This window comes from Mobula birostris, chromosome 24 (genome assembly GCF_030028105.1).
Source record: "Mobula birostris isolate sMobBir1 chromosome 24, sMobBir1.hap1, whole genome shotgun sequence".
In the NCBI taxonomy this organism is placed as follows: Eukaryota; Metazoa; Chordata; class Chondrichthyes; order Myliobatiformes; family Myliobatidae; genus Mobula; species Mobula birostris.
The window spans coordinates 4070530-4097149 of record NC_092393.1 but is presented as its reverse complement, the minus strand read 5'-3'; the positions used below and the strand labels follow the sequence as shown (position 1 = coordinate 4097149).

At 44.6% G+C, this 26620-nt stretch overlaps 1 protein-coding gene across 7 annotated transcripts in view; it reads left to right on the top strand.

Annotated features, from left to right (window-relative positions):
• The window catches only part of llgl2 (LLGL scribble cell polarity complex component 2), a 192734-nt gene that overhangs the window by 126659 nt on the left and 39455 nt on the right, over positions 1 to 26620 (top strand). For all 7 annotated transcript variants that reach the window (XM_072241940.1, XM_072241941.1, XM_072241944.1 and 4 more), the window contains 4 exons: positions 713 to 875; positions 2714 to 2843; positions 4173 to 4227; positions 25551 to 25705. In XM_072241940.1, coding sequence (XP_072098041.1) covers positions 713 to 875; positions 2714 to 2843; positions 4173 to 4227; positions 25551 to 25705 — 503 coding nt within the window. The remainder of the gene's footprint in view (positions 1 to 712; positions 876 to 2713; positions 2844 to 4172; positions 4228 to 25550; positions 25706 to 26620) is intronic.

Genomic DNA, 26620 nt, shown 5'->3' with positions numbered 1-26620 from the left:
AGCTGAGGAGAGGATTTAAGAGGTGGGGAAGGGGAGAGAGAAACACCATGTGATAGGTGAAACCTATAGGAGGAGGGATGAAGTAAAGAGCTGGGATGTTGATTGGTGAAAGAGACAGAAGGCAATGAAAGAAAGAAAGAAGGGGAGGAGGAGCACCAGAGGGAGGTGATGGGTGGGCAAGGAGATAAGGTGAGAGAGGGAAAAGGGGTTGGGAAATGATGGAGGGGGGTGGGGGCATTACCGGAAGTTTGAGAACTCGATGTTCATGCCATCAGGTTGGAGGCTTCTCAAACAGAATACAACTGTTGTTCCTCCAATTTAAATGTGGCCTCATCACCTTTTATTTTACTATTTGTATGATTTGTCCTCTTTTGTAAATTAGAAATGTGGTGGTCTTTATTTTGAAAAGTTAATTCTATTGTTTCTTTGTTTTGTGAGTGCCTGCAGGAAGATGAATCTCAAGCTGTATATTGTATATATACTTTGACAATAAATTTGAGCTTTGAGCTAGAATGTAAACTTCAAAAATCTTTCAGTTATTCAGAGAATGATTCGCAGACACTGTACTTCATGGGAACTTCTGTCTGTCCTGTCTTGTAGCCTCTCAATGACCATCTCCCTTGTTGAAGGCCTTTTAGTTGTACATGGATATGTCAGTGGGGACAGATAGGGAGATTTAAAATGAGTGGCTTATTTTTGTTTTTCTCTCCAGTGTACCTGATGATTATCGAAGTCGACGCTCACTGGGGTCTGTTGAAGCCCTCCAGGAGAACCCAAAAAACCCCCATCAGATTCTGGTTGGATACAGTAGAGGCCTTGTCATATTGTGGGACTTGCAGGCCAACCAAGCCACGCACCACTTTCTCGGTGACCAGGTACTTGCTCACTTGTGAATCCGTCTCTGACCATGATCATTTACTGTGTCTGCTGGAATCTAAGGGCTAGTGCAGTTCATGCATAACTTTAATGGTTGTGTCAGACAACCCAAAACATAATGAAAAATCAGCCATTCTGCTGTTTGGCTAGAGTTGTATGCAGACCAAATCAAATGAGAACTATAGTGTCTTGCAAAGACTAACAGTGAACCAACTGGTGCTTATGACTCATGTTTCATAGGGTTTGTGCAGCACAGAGAGAGGCTGACGTGCTGGCCAAGATGCCCCATCCAAGCTAGTTCCATTAGCTAGCTTTATAGCTGATGACCTAAATCTTTCCGATCTGCGTGCCTGTTCAGCTCTTAAAAGTTGTAAATATACTTGCTTTCAGCCACTTCCTCTGGCAGTGCATTCCACATACGTACCAACCTTTTATATATTAAAAAAAAGTTGTCCTTCAATTTCCCATTAAGTTGTTTGCCCTCTCACCTTTAAACCTAAATCCAATTTGTTCTTGGCTGCTCAACCCAGAGGGGATAAAAAGACTTGGTGCATTCACATATTGATGCCCCTCATGATCTTATACACTCTAAAATCACCTCTAGTCTCCAACGTTCCAAGGAGTATGACCTGTCATCTATGATCTCTGACCAAAGCTCAATGGATTATGTTTTCTGGTCTGTGGTCATTGGACTCTGGCCTTAGCTCTATGGTCTCTGCTCAAAGTCCTACCATGTGTGCTCCATGGTCTGTGGTCTATGGCCTCTGGCCTAAGCCATACAGTCTGTATTCTGCCTTCTGTCATCAGTGGTCTCTGGCCTAAGCTCAACGGTCAAGTCTGAGCCCTGAGCCCCACCTTGAACTCTGACCCTCAAGTACTGGTAATGTCCTTGTCAATTTTTTTTGCACTCTTTTTCTGTTTAATTACATCCATCCTATAGCAGGGCAACTAAAACGGAGCACAAGCATCCTGTACATTTGCATCATGACTTCCAGTTTTCAAGTATAAAGACAGATCAGAGTACATCCATTCCATTGGGAATATCGAAGTGCACAATTAGCAGTGAATGAACTTCTGTCTTTGTGTTCAGAAAGATTAGTTTTAAGTTTAGCAACATAAGTGTAAATATTTGAGTGTTGTAAGACAAAGGGTGAATGTGAGAAGTAGAGAAATTCACGTGGCTACTGGAATTGCTGAGGTAGCTGGTAAAAGTGCTGCTTCCACTTTTAGTAAAGATGTCACTTCCATGGTTCAAGGTAAATTTATTATCAAAGTACATGTATGTTACCATATACAGTCCTGGGATTCACTTCCTTATGGGCATTTACAGTAAGTACAAGAAACACAATAGGATCAATGAAAGACTGCCCCCAATATGACAGGCAACAATTGTGCAAAAGACAACAAACTGCAAGGATAAAATGGGAAAAAGAAAACAAAATAATAAAAATAAATAAGCAATAAATCTCAAGAAAATTAATTCTAGAATCCTTGAAAATGAGTCCATAGGTTGTGAGAACATGACAGTGATGGAGCAAGTGAAATTATCCCCTCTGGTTCAAGAGCCTGATGGTTAAAGGGTGATAGTTGTAACTGAACCTGGTGGTGTGGGTCCTGTGGGTCCTGAAGCTCCTGTGCAACCTTGCTGTTGGCAGTAGCAAGAGAGCATGACCCGGATAGTGGTGTTACCTTGTGGTGTTCACCCATGAGTCTTTAGGAAGAAAATGGTGTGTTCACCTTGCTATTGGTGGGACAAGAATCATTCTTGCTGCTGTGTAGTTCCAGGTATATTGAGCTGAGAACTACATATTCACCTCTTGATTATTTCTGTTCACAGCAACTGGAGAGTGTAACGTGGCAGAGAGATGGGCGGCAGGTCATCAGCTCACACAGTGATGGCAGTTTTTATCAGTGGCCTGTTTCAAGTGACCGATTACCACAACCTCTGGAAAAAACAGTGCCTTATGGTCAGTATGTACTGATGAAGGAATGAAACCTACACAGAAAAGCAAACAATTACATTTTTTTTTAAAAAGCTTAACTGGGGAAACTTGGACCATGAACTCCTGAAACAAAACGATGTGCCTTGTTATGCTTTATCTTTAAAGGAAAAGTTATTGCTTCATTTCAATTTTTTTTTACTTGAGTGTTCCAGGAATATCTGGGACATCTGTTGGATGGGTAATGGGGATACAGTCTGCAGGACTGTATTCCTCTGATGTAAGGGCACAGTATTGGAGGTGTGCATTACTTTACCAGTAAACCTCCAATCAGTGGATGCAGTGATATTCCTGGGCAGCACAGGCTAGAAAATCCCAGAAGAGAAAATTGAAATAGAAATTTTGTCCTTTGAAATAAATGTAAAATGTCAAAGCAAACTTGCATGATGATTGTTTGTATCCTGTTTGATATTCAGGAAGATGCATTTACAGGATCCAGTAGGAGATGTGCGACTGAGAGCATGGTTGTGTCAGGAGCATGCCATGAATCTCTGCTCTCCCAGCTAGGTTCAGGGTTTAGCTCACTGCTGATACTCCCATTGCGGTGAAGTAGACTAGCGTTAAGTGGGTTGGGTTGAGTGTTTCATTTGCCTGGTGTTGAGATACAGGGCTGTGACTGTGGGCTGCATCCTGATCAACACTGCAAGTGCAGCTCATGGCTGAGGTGTGGTGGCAGCTGTTGGCAAGTCACCCAGATCCTACAGTCTTTCTCTTTGGCTACACAACTCTCCCCAGCCCAGAGATTCCTAAATTGCAACAGATGTTATGGATATGAATAAAAACTGAGCTTTTAACTAACTGGATGTTTCTGGAGTGGGGAGAGACAGCAGCCCCCATCAGGAGGTGACGAGTAATGAGAGGATGCAGTGGTCTGTCAACATGTGGAGCAGGTGCTGCCAGTTCCCAGCAGTGCCCACTCTTGCTGTGCAGACCAGAGTGCAACTCTGAGTTCAAGTGGCCATGTTGGTTGCCCTTCCATCATTAGTCTCTGAACATCAGGTGGTTTGCCTTGTATTGGGTGGTGAGATCATCATTCTGTTGCTGTAGGGACAACTAGTTTTCATTACAGCGGCACACAGCTGGAGTAGAGGCCTTTTAAAGCATGGTGAGGTATGTACCTGTGTCTGCTTGAACTCTAGGAACAAGAGGGCTGTAGTAAATCACTGCTGTGCAGGTAGTGCTAAATAGGAGATGCATTCATAAATGTGGGGATGCAAGGAATAGACTTTGAGTGTTGTACAAGATTTGGAATCCTCAGATTTGTTGTAACACTTCTCTTCCCCTCCTTGTCCACAGGCCCCTACCCCTGCAAAGCAATTCCAAAGATTATCTGGTTAACCAGCAAGCAAAGGTAAGTCCTTTTGTTGCTGTTCATAGAAAAGCAATGTCATGAGCTCATATGCATTTTGTGTGGAGATGACCTAGTGAGGTGAATGGTTCAAAGAAAAGATTAAATACAGTGCTGGCTTAATTGGAGTATACATGCACCTTTAAAGTGCATAGTAAAATTGCCAAAGTTATAGAACATAGAATAGTACAGCACAGTACAGGCCCTTCAGCCCACAATGTTGTGCTGACCCTTAAACCCTGCCTACCATATAACCCCCCACCTTAAATTCCTCCATATACCTGTCTAATAGTCTCTTAAACTTCACTAGTGTATCTGCCTCCACCACTGACTCGGGCAGTGCTTTATTGTATGTTGGAGCTCAGAATTCTGGAAATAACAGAACCAGTTCCAAGGGAAGACTAAGAACTTGAAATAAAGCCAGAAAATACAAGAAGAAGTAAGTCAGGCAGCATTATCACTTGCAGAGAAGGTGGGGGAGCACAAATATTAATAGCAGGGCTATGGGGCGTATTGAAGGCCAGACTATACTAGTGGGGAGAGGAAAAACTGCCAGGATATCATATGGATAATTGGCAGAAACAGTTAGTTCTGGTATGGGTTTGGGAGTGGAGTGGTGAATATTTCAGAGATGCAACATAGTAACAGGCCCTTCTGGCCCAAAGTTTCTGTGCTCCTCAATTACACCATGTGACCAATTAACCTACTAACCCGTACATCTTTGGAATGTAGGAGGAAATGGGGACATCCAGAGGAAAGCCACATAGTCATGAGGAGAACATACTAACTCCGTACAGGCAGTGGTAGCACTGACCCTGCTTCACTGGTGCTGTACAGTGTTACACTAACCGCTGTGCTCCCATGCCTCACCTGGAGAACATCATGAGTGAGCCTGAAGGGCTATGATATGCCCAGGTGCAAGATGAGCTGCTGTCCCTTGAGCTCGCGTTAGACTTTGTTATAACAGTGCAGGAGGCCAGAGATAAAGGTCAAAGTGGGATGGAGAATTAAAGTGGCAGGCAACCCAAAGTTCAGGGTTCCTCCTGCAGACTGAACACGGGAGATCTGCAAAGTAATCACTCCGTCTGCAATTGGGTTCTCCAGCCATTGTAAACATCAAGCCCTAGAGAGGAAGAAGTACAAATGAATCATTGCTGCTTCATAGAACGTAGAACAGTACAGGCCCTTCAGCCCGCATTGTTGTGCCGACCCTCAAACCCTGCCTCCCATATACCCCCCCCACCTTAAATTCCTCCATATACCTGTCTAGTAGTCTCTTAAACTTCACTAGTATATCTGCCTCCACCACTGACTCAGACAGTACATTCCACGCACCAACCACTCTCTGAGTAAAAAACCTTCCTCTAATATCCCCCTTGAACTTCCCACCCCTTACCTTAAAGCCATGCCCTCTTGTATTGAGCAGTGGTGCCCTGGGGAAGAGGCGCTGGCTATCCACTCTATCTATTCCTCTTATTATCTTGTACAGCTCTATCATGTCTCCTCTCATCCTCCTCCTCTCCAAAGAGTAAAGCCCTAGCTCCCTTAATCTCTGATCATAATGCATACTCTCTAAACCAGGCAGCATCCTGGTAAATCTCCTCTGTACCCTTTCCAATGCTTCCACATCCTTCCTATAGTGAGGCGACCAGAACTGGACACAGTACTCCAAGTGTGGCCTAACCTGAGTTTTATAGAGCTGCATCATTACCTCGCGACTCTTAAACTCTATCCCTCGACTTATGAAAGCTAACACCCCATAAGCTTGCTTAACTACCCTATCCGCCTGTGAAACAACTTTCAGGGATCTATGGACATGTACCCCCAGATCCCTCTGCTCCTCCACACTACCAAGTATCCTGCTGTTTACTTTGTACTCTGCCTTGGAGTTTGTCCTTCCAAAGTTTACCACCTCACACTTCTCCGGGTTGAACTCCATCTGCCACTTCTCAGCCCACTTCTGCACCCTATCAATGTCTCTCTGCAATCTTCGACAATCCTCTACACTATCCACAACACCACCAACCTTTGTGTCATCTGCTTCACCGGGAAAGTCTTGGGAATTTGATATTAGTGCCTGCAGGTTATTTAGAAGAGTGGAAGTATTGTTTGAAAAGCTCACAACGGCTCTGCAGAGCTCTAATGTTAAGTGATAACCCTATTTTTGGTTATAATTAAGGTACATTAGAGGATTTATTTATGTCAAGGAAATCTGGCAATCCATCACGCAGGAATGAACTGGTGAAGCACCTGAATAACAAGCGTGATGGACAAAGGAGAGTCAGTGGTTGTTGTGTACTTGGATTTTCAGGAGGCCTTTGACGAGGTGCTGCACTTGAGGTTGCTTCACAAGACAAGGGACCACGGTGTTACAAGACTGATACTAGTATGGATAGAGCTTTGGCTGATTAACAGAAGACAAAGAGCAGAAATAAAGGGAGACTTTTCTGGTTGGCTGCTGGCGACTGTTGATGTTTCGCAGCAGTAGTTGTTGGGACCACTTTTTACGTACATGCCAAAGATTTGGATGATGGAATTGATGGTTTTGTAGCCAAGTTTGCGAACAATACGAAGATAGGAGAAGGGCAGGTAATGTTAATGGAGCAGGGAGGCTGCAGAAGGATTTTGACAGATTAGGAGAATGGGCAAAAGTGGCAAATGAAGACAGTGTTGGGAAGTGTATGGCCATGCACTTAGCAGAAGGAACAAAAGCATAGACTATTTTCTAAACAGACAGAAATTCGAAAAGTCCGAGGTGCAGATGGATGTCATGTACCATTCAGCTAGATCTTCTAATATAAAGTTACAAACTACAACACATTCAGAGTAGATCAAATTATAACACATTTATTATTTTACTTGCAAGGGAAGTTCTATTTTCCAGCTGTTTTGCCTGGAAAATAGCTTCATCTGGTGTCTCAAACAAAGTACTTTCATACCTTTCACAGAACAGTAATTAGGTTACTCCATTCCTGCATTATCTTCATCCTTAACTAGTTCTGACATTTGTTCTTTAGAAGCTCTCTCCTGTTTGCCTCTATTGCCAAAACATCTCTTCCCCCCCCTCCCTCCACCATACAACATATCTCCAAAATAAGAAGAACATGTAGCTTTTTATCTTAAAACTCTGACTTGTAAGCCTCCCATCCAAGCCTGCAAAGCACCTTCAGATTTCATGGGTTCTATTTTGTTACATTACATTTTACAAAAGTTAGAAATTCATGAAGATTTCAGTGTTACAGATTCGATTCCTTCCTTTTTGTCATTGACAACACCATAATCATCAAAACACAATTGTCAAGGTATGAATACAGTCATCAAAGTGATTTTGAATATTCAAGTAATGATACAGTCTCAATACTTTAGCTAAACAAACTCCCTTTTTCCGAGTCCGGATCAATAAGTACCCATTTTCAATATTCTCCCCTCCTTGGTCCTATACTACACAAAAATCACCAAAGAATTATACCCATGATTATATCATAATGTAGGATGGTTGCCTTTCATCCTCTTCCTGGAGTGTTACAATTGTGAAACTGATCTCCCACTTAATCTTTTCAATGGTCTCTTGGATACGAACCGCAAAATGAGTCACGTCTTTGGATTCATCTGGTATACAAATACAACATTCATGAGAACATAGGAAATAGGAGCAAGAGTAGGCCATACGATCCATCGAGCCTGCTCCACCATTCAATAAGATCATGGCTAATCTGAGCATAGACTCATCTCCACCTACCTACCTTTTTCCCATAACCCTAATTCCCCTACTATGCAAAAATGTATCCAACCTTGTCTTAAACATATTTACTGAGGTAGCCCCACTGTTTCATTGGGCAGAGAATTCCACAGATTCACCATTCTCTGGGAAAAGCAGTTCCTCCTCATCTCTATCCTAAATCTACTCCCCCGAATCTTGAGGCTACATCCCCTAGTTCTAGTCTCACCTTCCAGTGGAAACAACTTTCCTGCCTCTATCTTCTCTATCCTTTTCATAATTTTATATGTTTCTATAAGATCTCCTCTCATCTTTCTGAATCCCAGCGAGTACAGTCCCAGGCAACTCAATCTCTCCCAATAGACTAAACCCCTCATCTCTGGAATCAACCTGGTGAACCTCCTCTGCATGACCTTCAAAGCCAGTATATCTTTTCCCAAATAAGGAGACCAGAACTACACACAGTACTCCAGGTGCGGCCTCAACAGTTGCAGCATAACCTCCCTGCTCTAGCAATCCCTCTAGCAATGAAGGCCAACGTTCCATTTGCCTTGATAGCCTGCTGCGCCTACAAACCAACCTTTTGTGATCCATGCACAAGCACTCCCAAGTCCCTCTGCATGGCAGCGTGCTGCAATTTTTTACTGTTTAAATAATAATCTGCTCTAACATTTTTCCTTCCAGAGTGGATGACCTTGCATTTACCAACATTGTACTCCATCTGGCCGACCCTTGCCCACTCACTTAACTTATCTATATCTCTCTGCAGGCACTCCATATCTTCTGCACAATTTGCTTTTCCACTGAATTTAGTATCATCGGCAAACTTGGATACACCACACTCGGTCCCTCTTGCAAATAGTTAATGTATATTGTGAACAGTTGCTGGCCCAGCACCAACCCCTGCGGCACACCACTCACCACTGACTGCCAACCAGAGTAACACCCATGTATCCCAATGCTCTTCTTTTTATTAGTTAACCAATCCTCTATCCATGCTAATACATCACCCCCAACTCTCTGCATCCTTATCTTATGGATGTCTTTTTATGCGGCACCTTATCAAGCGCCTCCCAGAAATCTAAATAAATAACATCCATCTGTTTTCTTTATCCACTGTGCTCATTATATCCTCAAAGAACTCCAGTAAGTCTGTCAAACAGAACCTGCCTGTGCTGAATCCTTGCTGCATCTGCCTGATGGATCCATTTCTTTCCAGATGCCTTGCTATTACTACTTTAATGATAGCTTCAAGCATTTTCCCAACTACAGATGTTAACCTAACTGGCGTATAGTTACCTCCCTTTTGCCTACATCCTTTTTTGAACAGTGGTGTGATATTTGCTGTCTTCCAATCTGCAGGGACCTGCCCAGAGTCCAGAGAATTTTGGTAAATTATCACCAAAGCGTCTGCTGTAACTTGTGCCATTTCGTTCAGTACCCAGGGATACATTCCATCAGAACCAGGGACCTGTCTATCTTCAGGTGCACAAGTTTGCTCAGCACTACCTCTTTAGTGATAGCTATTGTATCGAGGTCTTCACCTCCCATCACATCCATAACATCTCTCTTTAGCATGTTGGACGTGTCCTCCACCATGAAGACCGACACAAAATAGTCATTCAAAGCCTCGGCCATTTCCTCATTACCAAATATCAATTCCCCCTTCTCATCTTCCAAGGGAACTACATTCACTTTAGCCACCCTTTTCCACTTTATATAATTATAAAAACTTTTACTCTGTTTTTATATTGTGTTTATTTTCATAATCCATCTTGCCTTTATTACTTGCTTAGTGGTTCCTTGTTGCTTTTTAAAGTTTTTCCAGTCTTCCCGTTTCCCACTATTCCTGGTGACTTTGTATGCACAAGCTTTTAGTTTGATGCCGCCTTTTATTCCCTTAGTTACCAAGGCTGGCTCTCTCCACTCTTACTGTCCTTGCTTTTAACTGGAATATACTTTTTTTGAGCACTGTGAAATATCTCTTTGAAAGTCTTCTACTGTCCCTCAACCGCCCCACCATATACACTATGGTGTTCCCAATCAACACTAGCCAAATCCTCTTTCATCCATTGTAGTCTCTATTGTTTAGGCATAATGCATTGAACTATTGTACCTTCCACTTGTATGAGAAACTCAGTCATACTGTGATCACTCTTTCCAAGAGGATCCCTACCTACAAGATCACTAATTTTACCTGTCTCATTGCGCGGGATTAGATCTAAGATGGCATGTTCCCTTGTACGTTCAGTAACATGCTGAATCAGGTCACATATGCCTCCTTTCTTGGATAAAACTTGACTGTAAGTCCAAAGCTGTTCAGTTTTGCAGTGCCACTGTGCAAACTGCCACCAATTCTGCAGACCATTTAGGTATTGCTTGTTGGATTTGAAAGAGAGCATATGCATTTTCATTTGCTAACTTTTCCAGGGCTAATGCCATCTTAATTAGTTTCCATACTGCTTTACTAGTTCTATAGGCAAGTGTTACCTTCCCCAGGACAACTCCTTTTATTTTGGAGTTGGCATTGTTGTATGAAGATGTACATCATCCTGTAAAACCCTGCTTGTTTCCAAATTTGTATCCCCATCTTTCCCCAGTGACATTCTGGCTGTGCCAATAAAGAGAAGAAGGGTTTATGTTTCTGAGTATCAGCACCATTGTACCAACATGTCCAAGGCAGAGGGTCTGTTCCATTAAAGGGCACACCCATTTCTACATGTGCTTGGACATCCATAAAAACCCAGCAGTTTAGAGCATTGGTCCTGTTTGCCCATTTGTAAGAAATGGCAGTAAGATATGTCATAGAAAAGATGAGGGCTGAAACAACTGCTGTCGTTGGGACTGTTAGTGGTTTTATATTTTTCCTCACATCTCACCTTCTTACAGTGAGAAGCGTGAATCCATGACAGCTTTTTTCTTAACTTGATGGCTGTATTAGTGACCAGAATTCCCTGAAAGGGTCCTTCAAATCAAGGTTCCAGCAGTTCTTTCTTTTAAATGTCCGCACCACGACATGATCTCCTGGCTCGATGTCATGGTGTCTGCTGTTGGTTCCTGGGCTTCCTTTACCTGTGGATGATATTTGGTAATGCTTTTTTGTTAGGGCAATAACCTCAGCATACCCTCGTCCAGGTTATCCACATCGGCTACTTAACTCCCAGTGGCTGGTCAGACGGTAGGCACAGGGGCCATCCCATTATGATTTCATGTGGGGACAAGCCAGTGGTTCTATTAGCAGTGGCTTGAATGGTCATCAGAACCAAAGGCAGCACCTGTTTCCACTTTGGTCCACTTTCTTCTCACATTTGCTAAGTTTATTTTTAATTGTTCATCCTTTCCACTAGACCCACTGACTGAGGATGAAAATGTTGATCCACCTGTAAGGCTTTACATACTTTAATTACTTTACCAATAAAATGGGTATAGTTGTCACTATGTAAACACGAGGAATTCTGCAGATGCTGGAACTTCAAGCAACACACATCAGAGTTGCTGGTGAACGCAGCAGGCCAGGCAGCATCTCTAGGAAGAGGTACAGTCGACGTTTCAGGCCGAGACCCTTCATCAGGACTAACTGAAGGAAGAGTTAGTAAGAGATTTGAGAGGGGGAGGGGGAGATCCAAAATGATAGGAGAAGACAGGAGGGGGAGGGATGGAGCCAAGAGCTGGACAGGTGATTGGCAAAGGGGATATGAGAGGATCATGGGACCGGAGGCCCAGGGAGAAGGAAAGGGGGGGGGGATCCCAGAGGATGGGCAAGGGGTATAGTCAGAGGGACAGAGGGAGAAAAAGATTTATTACTTATTTATTTATATATATATATATATATATATATACACACACATTCTTTCTCTCTCTCCTTTTTCTCCCTCTGTCCCTCTGACTATACCCCTTGCCCATCCTCTGGGTCCCCCCCTCCCCCTTTTCCTTCTCCCTGGGCCTCCTGTCCCTTGATCCTCTCATATCCCTTTTGCCAATCACCTGTCCAGCTCTTGGCTCCATCCCTCCCCCTCCTGTCTTCTCCTATCATTTCGGATCTCCCCCTCCCCCTCCCACTTTCAAATCTCTTACTATCTCTTCCTTAGTTAGTCCTGACAAAGGGTCTCGGCCCGAAACGTCGACTGTACCTCTTCCTAGAGATGCTGCCTGGCCTGCTGCGTTCACCAGCAACTGTGATGATAGTTGTCACTAGATCGTTTCCAGGGAATCCCAAATTGCGGGATTATTTCCTTTAACAAACATTTTGCTACTGGTAACTGCATCATTCTTTCTACAAGGAAATGCTTCAACCCATCGTGAGAACACCTCAATAATGATTAATACCTACTTGTACCCTTCACATTGAGTCAATTCAATAAAGTCCATCTGAAAGTGTACAAAAGAGCCATCTGATGGCGGGGTATGAGCCCCTGTTACTTGTACCATTTTCCCAGTTTATGTAAAGCACATGTCACACATGGTCTACAGATTTGCTCTGCAACTTGAGATACTCCAGGGGCATACCAACTTTAGTTTATTTGATTAGTCATTCCCCTCTTGCCTGCATGTGTGAACTTGTGAACACATCAGGCAACCCATGGTACCAGTTTACCTGGGGCCACAGTGAGTTCATCAGGGTGAAGCCACATGCCATCGTGCTGCTTACAACCCTCTTGTCGGATGGAGCAGTGGACTGGTATGCTCATATGTCCTCCACAGTGGAGATGTCATCAGGGCCAACTGCTTGGGGTGCTTGTTTCTGGCACAACAAAGGGTGGCCTAATTGCTGCCTCTTTTGAAACAATCTGCTGCTTTATTGGCCTTGGAGAGCTCATCCAACTCCCCAGTATGTGCTGCACATTTAATAATCACAGTCTGTTTAGGCTCCTGTCATACTGACCATAGTCTGGGAGGCCCAAAACTGAGGTGGATATCATTGCTTCTTTTAACTGCTTCCTCAGCTTCCGGGGTCCAGCATAACAGATCTGGTTGGCTAGGAAAAGGTCTTTTCTGGAGGGGACGGACAGAAGTGACGTAATCTAAAATCTACTGTCTGCAATACCCAGTCATCCCCAGGAAATGCTTCATTTCCCTGAGCCATTGGCCGTGGTGCTTTAATTATTGCTTCAATGACCTTGTCTTCTGGGATAGGGTTTGTCCCAGATAAGTAACTTCAGCTTCTACAAACTGTAGTTTCTGCTTTGGTACTCTGACCTTTCTTAGCTAGTTTATGTAAAAGGTAGAGGGAGTCCTGCTCACAAATTTTCTTGCTTGGGAAGGTCAACAGGAGGTTATCCATGTACTGTATTAGAGTGGACCCCCCTGGGGAAACTCTTTACCACCTTCCATTTGTATTTTACATGACAAAAAACTGATTGCGTCAAAGCTATTTTTCAAGTAATCTCAAACTCAAAATCAATATGGCATAGGCCTCGGAGAACATCTTTTATGTTCTTTAAAAAAGAAAGTCTTATTAGTAAAGCAACTTTTAGAATTGTTCCCAAAAGTATTCGAATCTTTCCAAAATTGTTAATTTCAAATTCAGAATTTAATCATCTACCAATGAGCAATTTCCCCCAAATGGTCATTTCCCTCAGAAATGTAGGCATCTCATATCTGGAATACAGATGCACAAGTTTTCACCTCACCCCAGATTACATCTGGCCAGTATGGAATCTGAGGTTATCCAAAATCAAATCCATGGAAAAAAGAAACAAAAATGAAACCAACGGACAAGACAAAACAAACAAAAAATGCCTGCATTGTTCTTCCTCACAAGTAGCTGAAAAAATTAAAATTGACGGTTAACTCCCACTATGGAAAGCTTTCACACATTTTTCAAAGAACCGAAGAAGAGGGTGGGGGGACTGCTAGGTGGAGGCCCCTGACACATTAACACATTGCAACCTGTTAAAGGCACAGTATCTTAAAAAAAAGCCTTTGTTCGCTATCTCCAACCCTCTCTGCCTCTCTCTCTCAAACACATACACTACCTCAAATAAAGTTAGTGTGGCTACACTTTACACATTAGAAACATGCAAACCATTCACACTTATTTCAGAAAATCTCTTGCTCCTAAGTGTTAAACCATTACAACAATATTCAGTTACAATTCAACAACTTTGAGGAAATGTGTTACTCTAAGACTTTAAAACAAAGAAATGTTGGAAGTTATTCATCATGCACAAGGAAACAACATTCAACAAGTTTAAAGCATGAAATTCCCGCATTAACTAACATATTATAATCGTGGACTCCAATCTCATTTTTGTTAGGTTTTGAATTGTATGAACTGCTTGCAGTACAGTTCCAGGCATAATGGATGAAACAGCAGATCTGAGCGCTGTACTGCTCCTGACAATGGCTTCCCTGACTGGGTGAAGGCACACCCCAGCACTGTGTTACTTCCTTTCTACAGTTGCTCTGCTGGCTTCTCCCTAGCCCTGCATTTCCCCACAAGATGTCCTGTGTATTTTCTCAAAGGGAAAACACTTCAGCTGCCTCTGAGGCATTCCTAAAATTAGAATTAACTCCTGCACTTCCTTTTCCTATGCTCTAATCACTTTCCTAAGTACCCGTGCCTCGGTATGTGTAGGGTCACTGGGATCAAGCAGTTCCCACATCTTTCTAGATTTGTTGGTGCTATGAGACACTAATATTCTTAACTGTCTATTTGTGGATGCTGACTGTAAATATTCTAGATTTGTTGTTGATCCTTGGAACGCCATTCACCGTTTATAATGCAGCAGGGTGCTCTCCTTTCCCCGGTAACATTTAGGTAACTCATCTTTTGGGATCCCTATTGTTATTACCCAGAACAGCCAGTATTATATTCTTTAATTCCTCATTTATTCCCATAGCATGTTGCTGTGTTTCTGACAAAGTGATGTGTATGTTCAGATGCAAGCACATTATAACCAATCTCCTTTTATCATTTATCACTGAGACTGTGTTGCTCTCTGAATTAGAATTAGAGTATTTTTTGACATCTGTCTCACAACATGAGGGAGTAAAAATCTTTATGTTGCATCTGCGTTGCTATGTACAAGCAATAAGGAAGGGAAATGTGGGAGGATATTACCTAAACACCAAGATTGTATACATAATTGTTTTGTATAAGCGTGTACAATCAAATACAATGTACAGTCAGATATGCAAACAGATAAATGAGTGTTGGTAAATCTGTTGGCCTGGTGAAAGAAGCTGTCCCGGAGCCTGTTGCAGTACTGTTTGACAGATGGAAGCAGCTGAAGCAGTTCGTTGTTGGGATGGCTGGAGCCCCTGATGGTTCTCTAGGCCCTTTTTGCATACCTGCTTATGTAAATGTCCTGAATAGAGGAGAGTTCCCATCCACAGATGCACTGGGCTGTCCACACCACTCTCTGCAGTGCCTGCGATTGAGGGTAGAACAATTTCCCTACCGGGTGGTGACACAGCCAGCCAGGGTGCTCTCGATAGTAACTATTGACTTGGAACAACTCTCCAGAATCATCCACTGGTACATGTATCCAGATATCCTGAGCTACTGTACCCCGATCAGGGTAGTGCATGTTATATTTTGGTTTTGATTTCCTGCCCTGGCTTCTCCGTCTCTGATGGTAAGTAAGGGGGGCCAATTGTGCAGCCTGTAGCACAGGCTCCTTTTGGTTGTAAATCAGTGGAGGAAATCCTCAAGAGGGGGCTCTTCGTCACAACCATATCTGGTCACCTCATCTGCTAACTTATTCCAATCTGTAATTCCATATTCATCTTCTCTCCCTCTTTCAGATCCAAAAGCACATATTCCTCTGTGCAGCAAGCTGGCCCTGCAACTTTTATATCTGCTTTAAGCACTTTGTATGATTTCCCAGTGTTACTTTTATTTTCATGTGCTGATTTCTCTTTCTGGATCAGGGAAAGACACTGCCTGCCCCATCTTTTACCTTATCCTTATTTTGTTCTCTATGTTTACCAGTATTCTATCAACTTGACAGATTTCACTACAGCATCCTATAGGGTTTAACAAATTTTAGTATTTAGTTCCATCGCCCAGTGTCTCTGACACCCTTTCATTATTGGATAGTTTACTAATTTTCTTTCTCATATTACCTCAGAAAATGTTCATGCTTCCCAGATGTTAGGTTGACCTGTGTAAGTGTCCCCGACATTTACACCAACATATTTGTGCACGTCTTTCATGCATCCCGGGCGCTAGGTCAGTCTGTATAAGTACTCGACTCTTTTCCTACTCAAAGTTTCTGTCATCACACCGAATGTGTAGGAATCATGACGAGGGAAATTGACCCACTTGACCATAGTGTTGATAGCAGTTTATAGGGTGAAAGTGAAGGGGAAAAAACCAAAGTCTAACTGCCAACGGTAAAGAAAATCCACATAAGTGAAAGAAACTTGCTTTTCCTTTGACCGCTACTCCCAAAGAATTTCTCCTAGGCAGTTCTGTCCTTGGAAAGCTGATAGGTGAAAGAGATACAAGACTGGAGAAGGGGGAATCTGATAGAGGGTAAAAAACCATGGAAGAAAGAGAAGGGGAGGAGCACCAGAGGGAGGTGGTAGGTGGATAAGGAGATGTGTGAGAGAGGGAAACGGGAATGCAAGGAGCAAAGAAATTACCAGAAGTTTGAGAAGTCGATGTTCATGCCATCAGGTTGGAGACTACCCAGATGTAATATAAGATGTTGCTCCTCCAACCTGAATGTGGCCTCATCAGGCCACGGATTGACTTGTTGTAATGGAAAGTAGAATTGAAGTGGGTGGCCACTAGGAAATCCTGTTTTTTCTGGCAGACGGAGCCTAGGTACTCGGCAAAATGCTCTCCCAATCTACATCAGGTCTCACCGATATACAGGAGACCACACGGAGCACCAGATACAGTCAATGGCCCCAACGGACTCTCAGGTGAAGTGTCACCTCACCTGGAAGGACTGTTTGGAGTCCTAAATGGTAGTGAGGGGGGTGATGTACAGGCCCATATGTCACTGGTTCTGCTTGTAAGCACAAGTACCAGGAGAGGGAGATCGTTGGGAAGTGACGAATGGACAAGGGAGTCATGTAGGGAGCGATCCCTGCAGAAAGTGTGGGGGAAGGGGGGACAAGAGGGAAAAATGTGCTTGGTGGTGGGATCCTGTTGGAGGTGGCAGAAGTTATGGAGAATTGTGCTGTACGTGGAGGCTACTGGGGTGGTAGGTGAGGACAAGAGGAACCCTATCCCTGGTCAGGTGGCGGGAAGATGGGATGAGAGCAGACTTGCACAAAGTGGAAGAGATGCAAGTGAGGGCAGTGTTGCTGGTGGAGGAAGGAAAGCCCACTTCGCTGAGCACCTACACTCCATCTGCCTGAAAAAACGGGATCTCCTGGTGGCCACCCACTTCAATTCTACTTCCCAATCCCATTCCCATTCTGACATGCCAGTCCATGGCCTCTACTGCCACAATGAGGCCACACTCAGGTTGGAGGAACAACACCTTGCATTCTGTCTAGGCAGCCTCCAACCAGATGGCATGAACGTTGATTTCTCGAACTTTGGGTAATTGCCCTCCCCTGCCCCCACACCCCCTTCACCCTTCCCACTTCATTTTCCCTCTCACCTCATTTCATCTCAGCTGCCCGTCACCTCCTTCCCCTTCCCTTTCTTCCATGGTCTTCTGCCCTCTGCTATCACATTGCCCCTTCTCCAGCCCCTTTTCCCTTCTTTACCACTTTCACCTATCAGCTTCCCAGCTCCCTACCACCCCTCCCCCTCTCCTGGTTTCACCTATCACCTACCACCTTATACTACTTCTGTTGGACCTTCCGTTGGTCTCGTCCCCACCAGAGTCTGCCTTCACATGCTGGGATAGACAACTCACTATCTCACCGAGGGTTTAGACCTGTTGGCTACCCTCACCTGGTTTAGCCGGCTTGTGGAAGCCGTTGCCCGGGGTGTGGCCGCTGTCACATGGAAACAGGTGCGGGGAGCCATAGGTGAGAGCTGAGTGTCAGGTGAGGACCAAAGGTGGACTAACCGCCTTGAAAAGGATGCAACATGTTACTCCACCAGAGGCGCTACCCCTCCCTGACACCCCATACACCCCTGGAGAAGGTGGTCTCTGCGAGCATTGTGGAACGTGTAGAGCACAAGAAGACACAAAAGTTATCCTGGTCATCCACTGCGTCTAGTCTCATCTCCAGCCGTCTTGACTTTTGTCTTGCCACAGGATCCAGATGGGAGTTGGGAGGAGAGAGTGAGGCTGACGCTGCGCAGCTCTCCCTCACTTAAATCCAAATCAAGCACTTGTCTTAACACCATCACCACCCTCTAACCTTTGAAGTCCTGTGGCGATGGGCGAGGGACGAAGCAGCAGGTGTGGATACTCTGAGAGTTGTAGTCACGAACCTGCACGCAGACGGCTCAGGTCTAATGGTCGTTTTTCGCTGACCGAAGCAGCAGTGAAACTTGGCATCTACCTGGGCGACTGAGCAGCCCTCTTTAGGAACGCTCTGCTTACCTCCATAGTATGAGGAAGGGGCTAGAAAAGGTGCCCTAAACATTGCCTGCTTCATTACACCCTGGCCAGTTTACCGCGGCTGGTGGGGATCCTACCTTGGCGGTCAAACAAACACAAACCGCAAGGTGACACTGCTCACCATTGACACTTGGAACGTTCACACGCTATTGAACAACCCTACAGCAAACAGACCGGAGAGAAGAACAGCCTTAGTTGCCAGAGAGCTTGCAAGATACAACATTGTCATTGCAGCCCTGAGTGAGACTTGTCTTGCCAACATAGGGACAACTGACTAAAACTGGAGGCAGATACACTTTTTCTGGAGCGATCGTGGCAGCGATGAGCGTCGTGATGCTGGAGTTGGATTCGCTGTCAGGAGTCACCTTGTTCGGAAACTTGCCAGTCTCCCCAAGGGTGTGGATGACCGGCTCATGACACTACAGCTTCTGCTACAGAACAGAAGTCAAGCCACTCTGATCAGTGCCTGTGCCCCCACAATAACCAACCCAGACGTGACAAAAGAAGAACTAGACGCCCTGCTATCAGCAGTGAGCAGCACCTGTAAATGTAACTTTGCTGGATCAAATAACGACAGCATAAAAAGATCATTACTTATCTTTTCACCTGTTTATTTCTTCGAGCTCAGCCGGTTAGTGAACTCGGACCCGACATCAGGGAGAGAGCCTTTCTCATCTCCCCGGTGGTTCTACAAGTTCACTGCCCGATGTCAGAATTGTCGGAAGTTATAAGGCCACCGATACAAAAGAACAATCAGTTTGATAACCGTTCTGGTCAAGTCAATGGACTATTGATACAGAGAACAATCAGTTTGATAACCGTTATGGTCAAGTCAATGGACTATTGATACAAAAGGACAATCAGTTTGTTAGACAGTCCAGCCACCTTAATTAAAGAAAAGAATGTCCTACCTGGTTTGCTGGAGCCACAACTTAATGACAAAGATAAGAACATCCGTCAAATTTATGCTTTAATTAAGAAAGGAATGTTCTGTCTAATTTCCATCAGGTACTGCTTTTTGTCAAAATCAAAAGGTGTGAAAAGCCCAGAGATATCTTGTGTGGATCTGGGCAGACTTAATTATCTTGCTCCAAAGAAGGCAGCTGTGAGGCATTATTCAAACACACTGCAGTCACAGACATAGTTAGTACTTAATCCATTGTTTACAGGGATCTGAGAATCCCCTATTTCCTTAAACTTTATCACACCGACAAGCTGATCTTGCTCGGCAACTTCAATGCAAGAGTAGGGTGTGACTCTGCAGCCTGGCAGGGAGTCGTTAGGAGACATGGAGTGGGCAAGTGTAACAGTAACGGCCTACTCTTACTGAAGACCTGTGCAGCACACGACCTCCTCATCACCAACACAACTTTCTGCCTGCCTACTCGTAACAAGACCTCCTGGATGCACCCCCACTCTAAGCATTGGCATCTTATCGACTATGTCATTGTCAGGAGAAAAGACAGGCGGGATGTCAGAGTGACCAAGGCCATGTGTGACGCTGACTGCTGGACAGATCACAGGCTCATTGTCTCCAAAATGAAGCTTCGTATCAGACCCAAGAGGCGACCACAAGGAAGCAAGGCTATGAAAAGAATCAATGTGGCCAGGCTGAAGAACCCCAGCATTGCTTCAGCGTTGGCTGAAGATTTAGAAACCGAGTTTGCTGACCTACACCTTGCAGGCAGCGCTGTGGACGACTGGGATCGCTTCAGGGATGCTGTCCATTCATCTGCACTGAAGATGCTAGGGCTCTCTACCCGCAAGCAGCATGACTGGTTCGATGGGAATAATGAGGAGATACAGGCTCTACTTGTTGAAAAGCACCATCTTCATCGTGCCCAGAACGACCCATCATCAGCTGCCAAGAAAAACGCCTTTACCAGTGCTCGCAGGACAGTCCCGAATAAACTGTGTAAAACGCAAGATGCCTGGCTGAGTGCCAAGGCAGATGAAATACAGGGATACGTTGACAGAGACGACTTGAGATGATTCTATGAAGCCCTCAACACACTGTACGGACCTCAGTCTCTCGGGAGTTCCCCCCTCCTGAGCACAGATGGTACAGCTCTCATTACAGAGAAGGCTCAGATCCTGCAGAGATGGGCTGAACACTTCGAAGCCATCCTCAGCCGACCGTCATCTATTAACAATGAGGCGATGGACAGGATTCCCCAGGTCGACATCAACAGTACCATGGATGACCCACCGTAGTAGCCGAAGTCACGGAGCTGTCAGCCAGCTATCCAGTGGCAAAGCCCCAGGGGCAGACGCCATACCTACAGAGATCTACAAAGACAGTGGTCCTGTACTTATAGGGAAGCTCACTGAGTTGTTCCAGTCTTTTTGGAAGCAAGGATCCATTCCTCAGGAACTGAAAGATGCATCCATCGTACACCTCTACAAGAGGAAGGGCAATGAACAAGTATGCGACAATCACTGAGGAATCTCACTGCTCTCCATCGCAGGAAAAACCCTTGCAAGAGTCCAGCTAAATCGCCTGGACACTCATCTGGAGCTGGGCCTGCTGCCAGAGTAACAGTGTGGCTTTAGCATAGGTCGTAGGACTATTGACATAACTTTTGCTGCGCGCCAACTTCAGGAGAAGTGTCAAGAGCAGAATCGTGAACTCTACACAACTTTTGTTGACCTCATGAAAGCCTTCGACACTGTCTGCTGACAAGGCCTGTGGAGGATCATGTCAAAGTACAGCTGCCCCACCAAATTCATTCAGATGGTACGCCAGTTCCATGATGGCCAGAGTGCTGGACGGTGGAGAACCCTCTAAGGCGTTCCCAGTCACCAATGGTGTCAAACAGGGCTGTGTGCTCGCACCCACACTGTTCAGCATGATGTTTTCTGCCATGCTGAATGATGTCTTCCAGGACAGTGATGCTGGAATCAGCCTCAGGTACAGAGTGGATGGGAAGCTCTTCAACCTGAGGAGACTTCAAGCTATTACCAATGTGAAGGAGACTGTTCTGAGAGACTTCCTCTTTGCCGATGACTGCACCCTGTATGCTGGCTCGGAGCCAGAGACACAAGTCAATATGGACAAATTCTCCATGGACTCACCATCAACATCAAAAAGACTGAAGTCGTGCACCGTACACAGATCAAAGGACAGAAGCTACAGGCAGTTGACCAGTTTACTTACCTTGGCAACACCCTCTCCCAAGCAGTGACTATTGATACAGAAGTTAACTGCAGAATAGCGAAGGCAATTTCTGCTTTCGGTATACTGCACTCCACTGTATGGGAACGCCAAGGAATCAGCCTAGCAACAAAACTGAAGGTCTACAGAGCCGTGGTACTCACTACCCTCTTGTATGCCTGTGAAACGTGGACTGTGTATCGAAAGCATGCAAGACAGCTCAACCATTTCCACATGACTTGTCTTCGCAGAATATCAGGCATCAGGTGGCAAGATAAAGTACCAGATACTGAAGTTCTCTCTGGAGCAAGTCTACCATCAGTCCACACACTGCTGATGAGAGCACAGACCCGGTGGAATGGTCATGTCATCCGCATGCCGGACGAGCGCATACCCAAGCAGCTACATTTTGGGGAACTGTCTGCTGGAAGACACTCGCATGGAGGGCAGAAGAAACATTACAAAGACACACTAAAGGCCTCCCTGAAGTCGCTTGAGATAAACATGACCACCTGGGAAATGCTGGCACAAAACCGCCCGACCTGGCGCGGCCTCATCGACAAGGGCTGTCAAGCTTACGAAGTAATGCACATTGCTGAAGCACAACATAAGCGCGAGCTGCGCAAGTCCAGAGCCACCAGCGCAACAACTGCAGTGCCTACACACGTCTGCCCAACATGTGCCAGGACATTCCGTGCCCGAATCGGCCTGACCAGTCATCTTCAGACACACTGCATCCAGTCTCAAAGTGACTAATGGTGGCAAGCAACACACATCAAAGTTGCTGGTGAATGCAGCAGGCCAGGCAGCATCTCTAGGAAGAGGTACAGTCGACATTTCGGGCCGAGACCCTTCGTCAGGACCTTCATCGACAAGGTCTTCATCGACATCAACAATGGACGAACAACATATACTACTTCCTTCCCTCCCTGTCCCCACTCCACCCAATTGGAAACCTAAAATAAATAAAAAATTGAACTCTTGGCATAATTTGTCAGAATGGGTTTTGGAAAGATGGTTTTTGGGTGGATGACCTTTGTTCAGGAATGGAAATAAAGAGGACCGGTTTTAAAATTTAAGCAGGTGGAGAAGGTCCTCCAGTCTGAATTCCTCGCCCCCTTCTTCCCTCTCTCAACCAGATTCTCTGGATCTCTATCAATACCTGCTCCACTCCATGGGCACCACTGTAGTGTAGCGGTTAGCGTGTCACTATTACAGCTCCAGGGCCTACAGAGCTCAATTCTGGTGCCATTCTATAAGAAGTCTCTGTACATCCTCCCAGTGGAATGCATGGGTTTTCTCCAGTCCTCCTGTTTCCTCCCACGGTCAAAGACGTACCAGGAAGGGTCATTGTAAATTGTCCCGTGATTAGGTTAGGGTTAATCAGGTTTGTCCGAGATTGCTGGGGTGTTGTGGCTCTAAGGGGTTACTCAGCTCATTTCCACTACGTGCTATGTCATATGATGTAGGCAATCAATCATGGTTTCTATCCATGACTATGAATGTTCTTGACAAATTTTTCTACAGAAATGGTTTGCCATTGCCTTCTCTGGCCAGTGTCTTTACAAGTAGGTGACCCCAACCATTAACAATACTCCTTCAGAGATTGTCTGCCTGGTGTCAGTGATCACATAACCAGCTGCTCATATGACCATCCAGCACCACCTCCCATGCTTCATGTGACCCTAAGCCGGGCATGCTGCACCCTGCAGGCTAGTGGAGTCGAGGAGCACCTTACTCCCCCTTTGGCAGAGACTTGCCTCCACCCCACCTCCCACTTAGCTGTATCACTAAGTATTAAATAGCATGTTGCGTACCCCGTAACGGGCTAAAAGAACCGGCAGAAATGCAACACACCTGGAGTCTGCTTTTGCTGTTAACTAATTGTATTTTATTAGTAACTACGTGATAAAGTAACATAAAACCAGATAAATCAAACAGGTTAGCAGAGTTTATGCATATATAGGTGTGGAAATATAAAACCCAAACTCCTTCAAGCTTAGGTGGTAAGTGATGCAGCCTTACGAAGGTTCAGTTCAGATGCACAGGTTAATTAATGCGAGATGTTTGTAATCCAAAGGCGAATGTTGTGGGAAGGCAATTACATCGATATTCCACAGATTCCATGACAGCAATACAAGATAACAATAGTAGTAGGTTTTATCTCTGAAGTTGTCCACTTCACACACGAAATATCAACAACAGTGATCTTCAACGAATATCCTTTCAACACAAGTGGTACCACCCCCGAATTCAGCTACGGGACATCTCAAAGTGGTGGCCACAGGACACTCAAACAAAATCCACGTATGGATTATCACCAACAGTAGCTTATCACAAAGGGGACCCTGTTCAAGGGAACCCCCACCCAGGCAAGGGTCGACCCACTGGTAGATTCCACAAGGATTCCCCAAACACACAACGTGATAGCCACTTATCCAGTTCCACAACATATGAAATAGCTCCAACAGTGATTTGCCACGGGTGCCTTCTTCAGTGAACTACCACACCCAGGCAAAGGGTAAATACACCAGTGGTATTCACAAAGGTTTCCCCCTCACCAGAGAACCCACTGCTGTGGATTAACTATGTGACAATCACACTTTTGTAGTCGAATGGAAACTACCTCACCCTCATGGGCTACTTAGAGAGAGAGTCCAAACAGTGATCTCTTTGTCCCTAGGTTTCTTCTGTTTCAAACCTATCTCTCCTCTCTTCTCTTCCTACAAACTTGTTCTAGTTGCAGAAAACTTGTGAGAGTCATTTATCAATACTCAGGATCGATCTCAACTCACCCCTTTTGGGCTGCTGAAAGTTTAAACCAGCGACCGACTCACCGGTGTCTTCCATTGACCAAATCCATCTTAACTCTAACTGTGTGTGCCTGTGTGTCCTTGTATATTCAAAACAAGCTGCAGAGAAACCATAGCATTATTTTCCATCAAATAACTCCATCTCCCTCCCCCCTCCCCCCCCTGCAAACAGTGTCCAAAAGTCAGTTTCATTCTCCCAACATTTTAAAGTGACAGTGCACAGAAAATATGAACCCTAGGGGTAGATAACATAGCATCCCATGTAACTACAGAATCTCTGCTTCTATCTGCTGTCTGCTCACCATCGCGATCCCCCAGCACTTCCTGCATGAACCAGTAATTTAAATGTGCTACCTTAGATGTGGTATTTCACCTCTTACGGAGCAAGTTGCTGTTTTAAATATTATTTCTGTTCATATAATCCCTATACTTCTGACTGTTGTCACTTGCCCCAGTCAGTTTCACACTGCCTGCCCGTTCTAAACTATTTGAACCGAGCCCAATGAGAGCACACAATCATCCAGCAAGGCACATTACAACCTTTGGGCCTTAATGTAAGTGTTTAACAAATCAGATAATAGCCACTTCCAACATTTTCATTCCAAATTTCCAGCATTTCCTCCAAATTCCTTTGATTTCAGATCATCAAAAAGTAGGACAGGATGGAAAAGTAATAATGCCAGATAGATTTACAAACTGCTGGAGGTACTTAACTCAGTACCTGCTGAAGGTATGAAAATCACTTTGTCCTATGCTCCTGGTGGCTTGTAACATGAATATGTAAGGGTGGCTTTTGTGGAGGTTCTGGTCAGAATTTTTCGATCCTACTGAAGTACCTGAAAATTGTGAATGATACTTTTTTCCCTAAGAGGAGTATCCCGAACAGCTTTTCGGCAGTCTGTCGAATGACTGAGAGAGGTACTGAGACAAAACTTGATGACAATATTAAGGTTTTTGGGAAAATGAAGAATAAACAAAATGTTCCTTGTAAAAAGCGTGTGGGATTGAACAGACAGTGATAGTACAGATATTTTAAACAGAACATTGCTTGTGGTAGTGGGGTGAGATGCATTGTAGTAAGTCTGTGCCATGGTCACTGCTGTCTTGTAATGTAGCACTGAAGTAGATTCATGAGCAGGAGGAAATATTTTTTACAGGGCTCCATTCGTCATTTTCAAAGGAGGAATGCCTCGTGCCAGCTACGGTGACCGGCACTGTGTTTCTGTTTTACATGGGTCCAAGCAGATTGCATTTGACTTCACCTCTCGAGTTATTGATTTCTTTGTTGTTGATGAAGGTGGATCAGAATCTGGTAAGTGGCCTTGCTTGTCTATATACAAATCAGTGGCAAAGTTTTGTTTTGTCCTCCTTAATTAGTCTATAATATGATTTAACTTGTACTTGTTAAGTGCCTTCTGCTGAATCTCCTTTGGAGCCACTCTGAATGAGGAAATATAAAAGATCCACTCCGAGTAGCTGAGCCGTCAGTAACATTAGCGCTGCCGATAGACCACAGAACAGGTGGCAGCTCAAATCCGAACATCCTCAAGACACAGAGTCTTTCCCGAAGGAAATCACTATATAAACACTCTCAACTGCTTGTATTGGGTTTGCTGCCTTTTTCCGTTGTTCTATAGTGTTGTTTGTTGTTCTTTGTTCTATTGTTCTATACTGTAGTGTTCTCGTGCAGTGAGTTGAAACTCTTACTAAACACCAAGTTAAACCGGAGCCAATAAGACAGTCGTAGTAAAGTTAACCATTTACTGTGCATTCTTCCACAGTAACATCATATGGTGAAAACTGTTGATTAAAAAAAATACAAACATATACAGCGTCTGTTTCATTCTGGAGACCATGCGCTCTCTCTTTTAGCGAGTGTCTCCAGCCGCCCCGAGATTTAGGCCAGTTAGAAGAGTGGGCTGAAAGATGGCAGATGGAGTTTAATGCTGATAAATGTGGGGTGCTACATTTTGGTACGACTAATCAAAATAGGACATACATGGTAAATGGTAGGGCATTGAAGAATGCAGTAGAACAGAGGGATCTAGGAATAATGGTGCATAGTTCCCTGAAGGTGGAATCTCATGTGGACAGGGTGGTGAAGAAAGCTTTTGGTTTGCTGGCCTTTATTAATCAGAGCATTGAGTATAGGAGTTGGGATGTAATGTTAAAATTGTACAAGGCATTGGTAAGGCCAAATTTGGAGTATTGTGTACAGTTCTGGTCA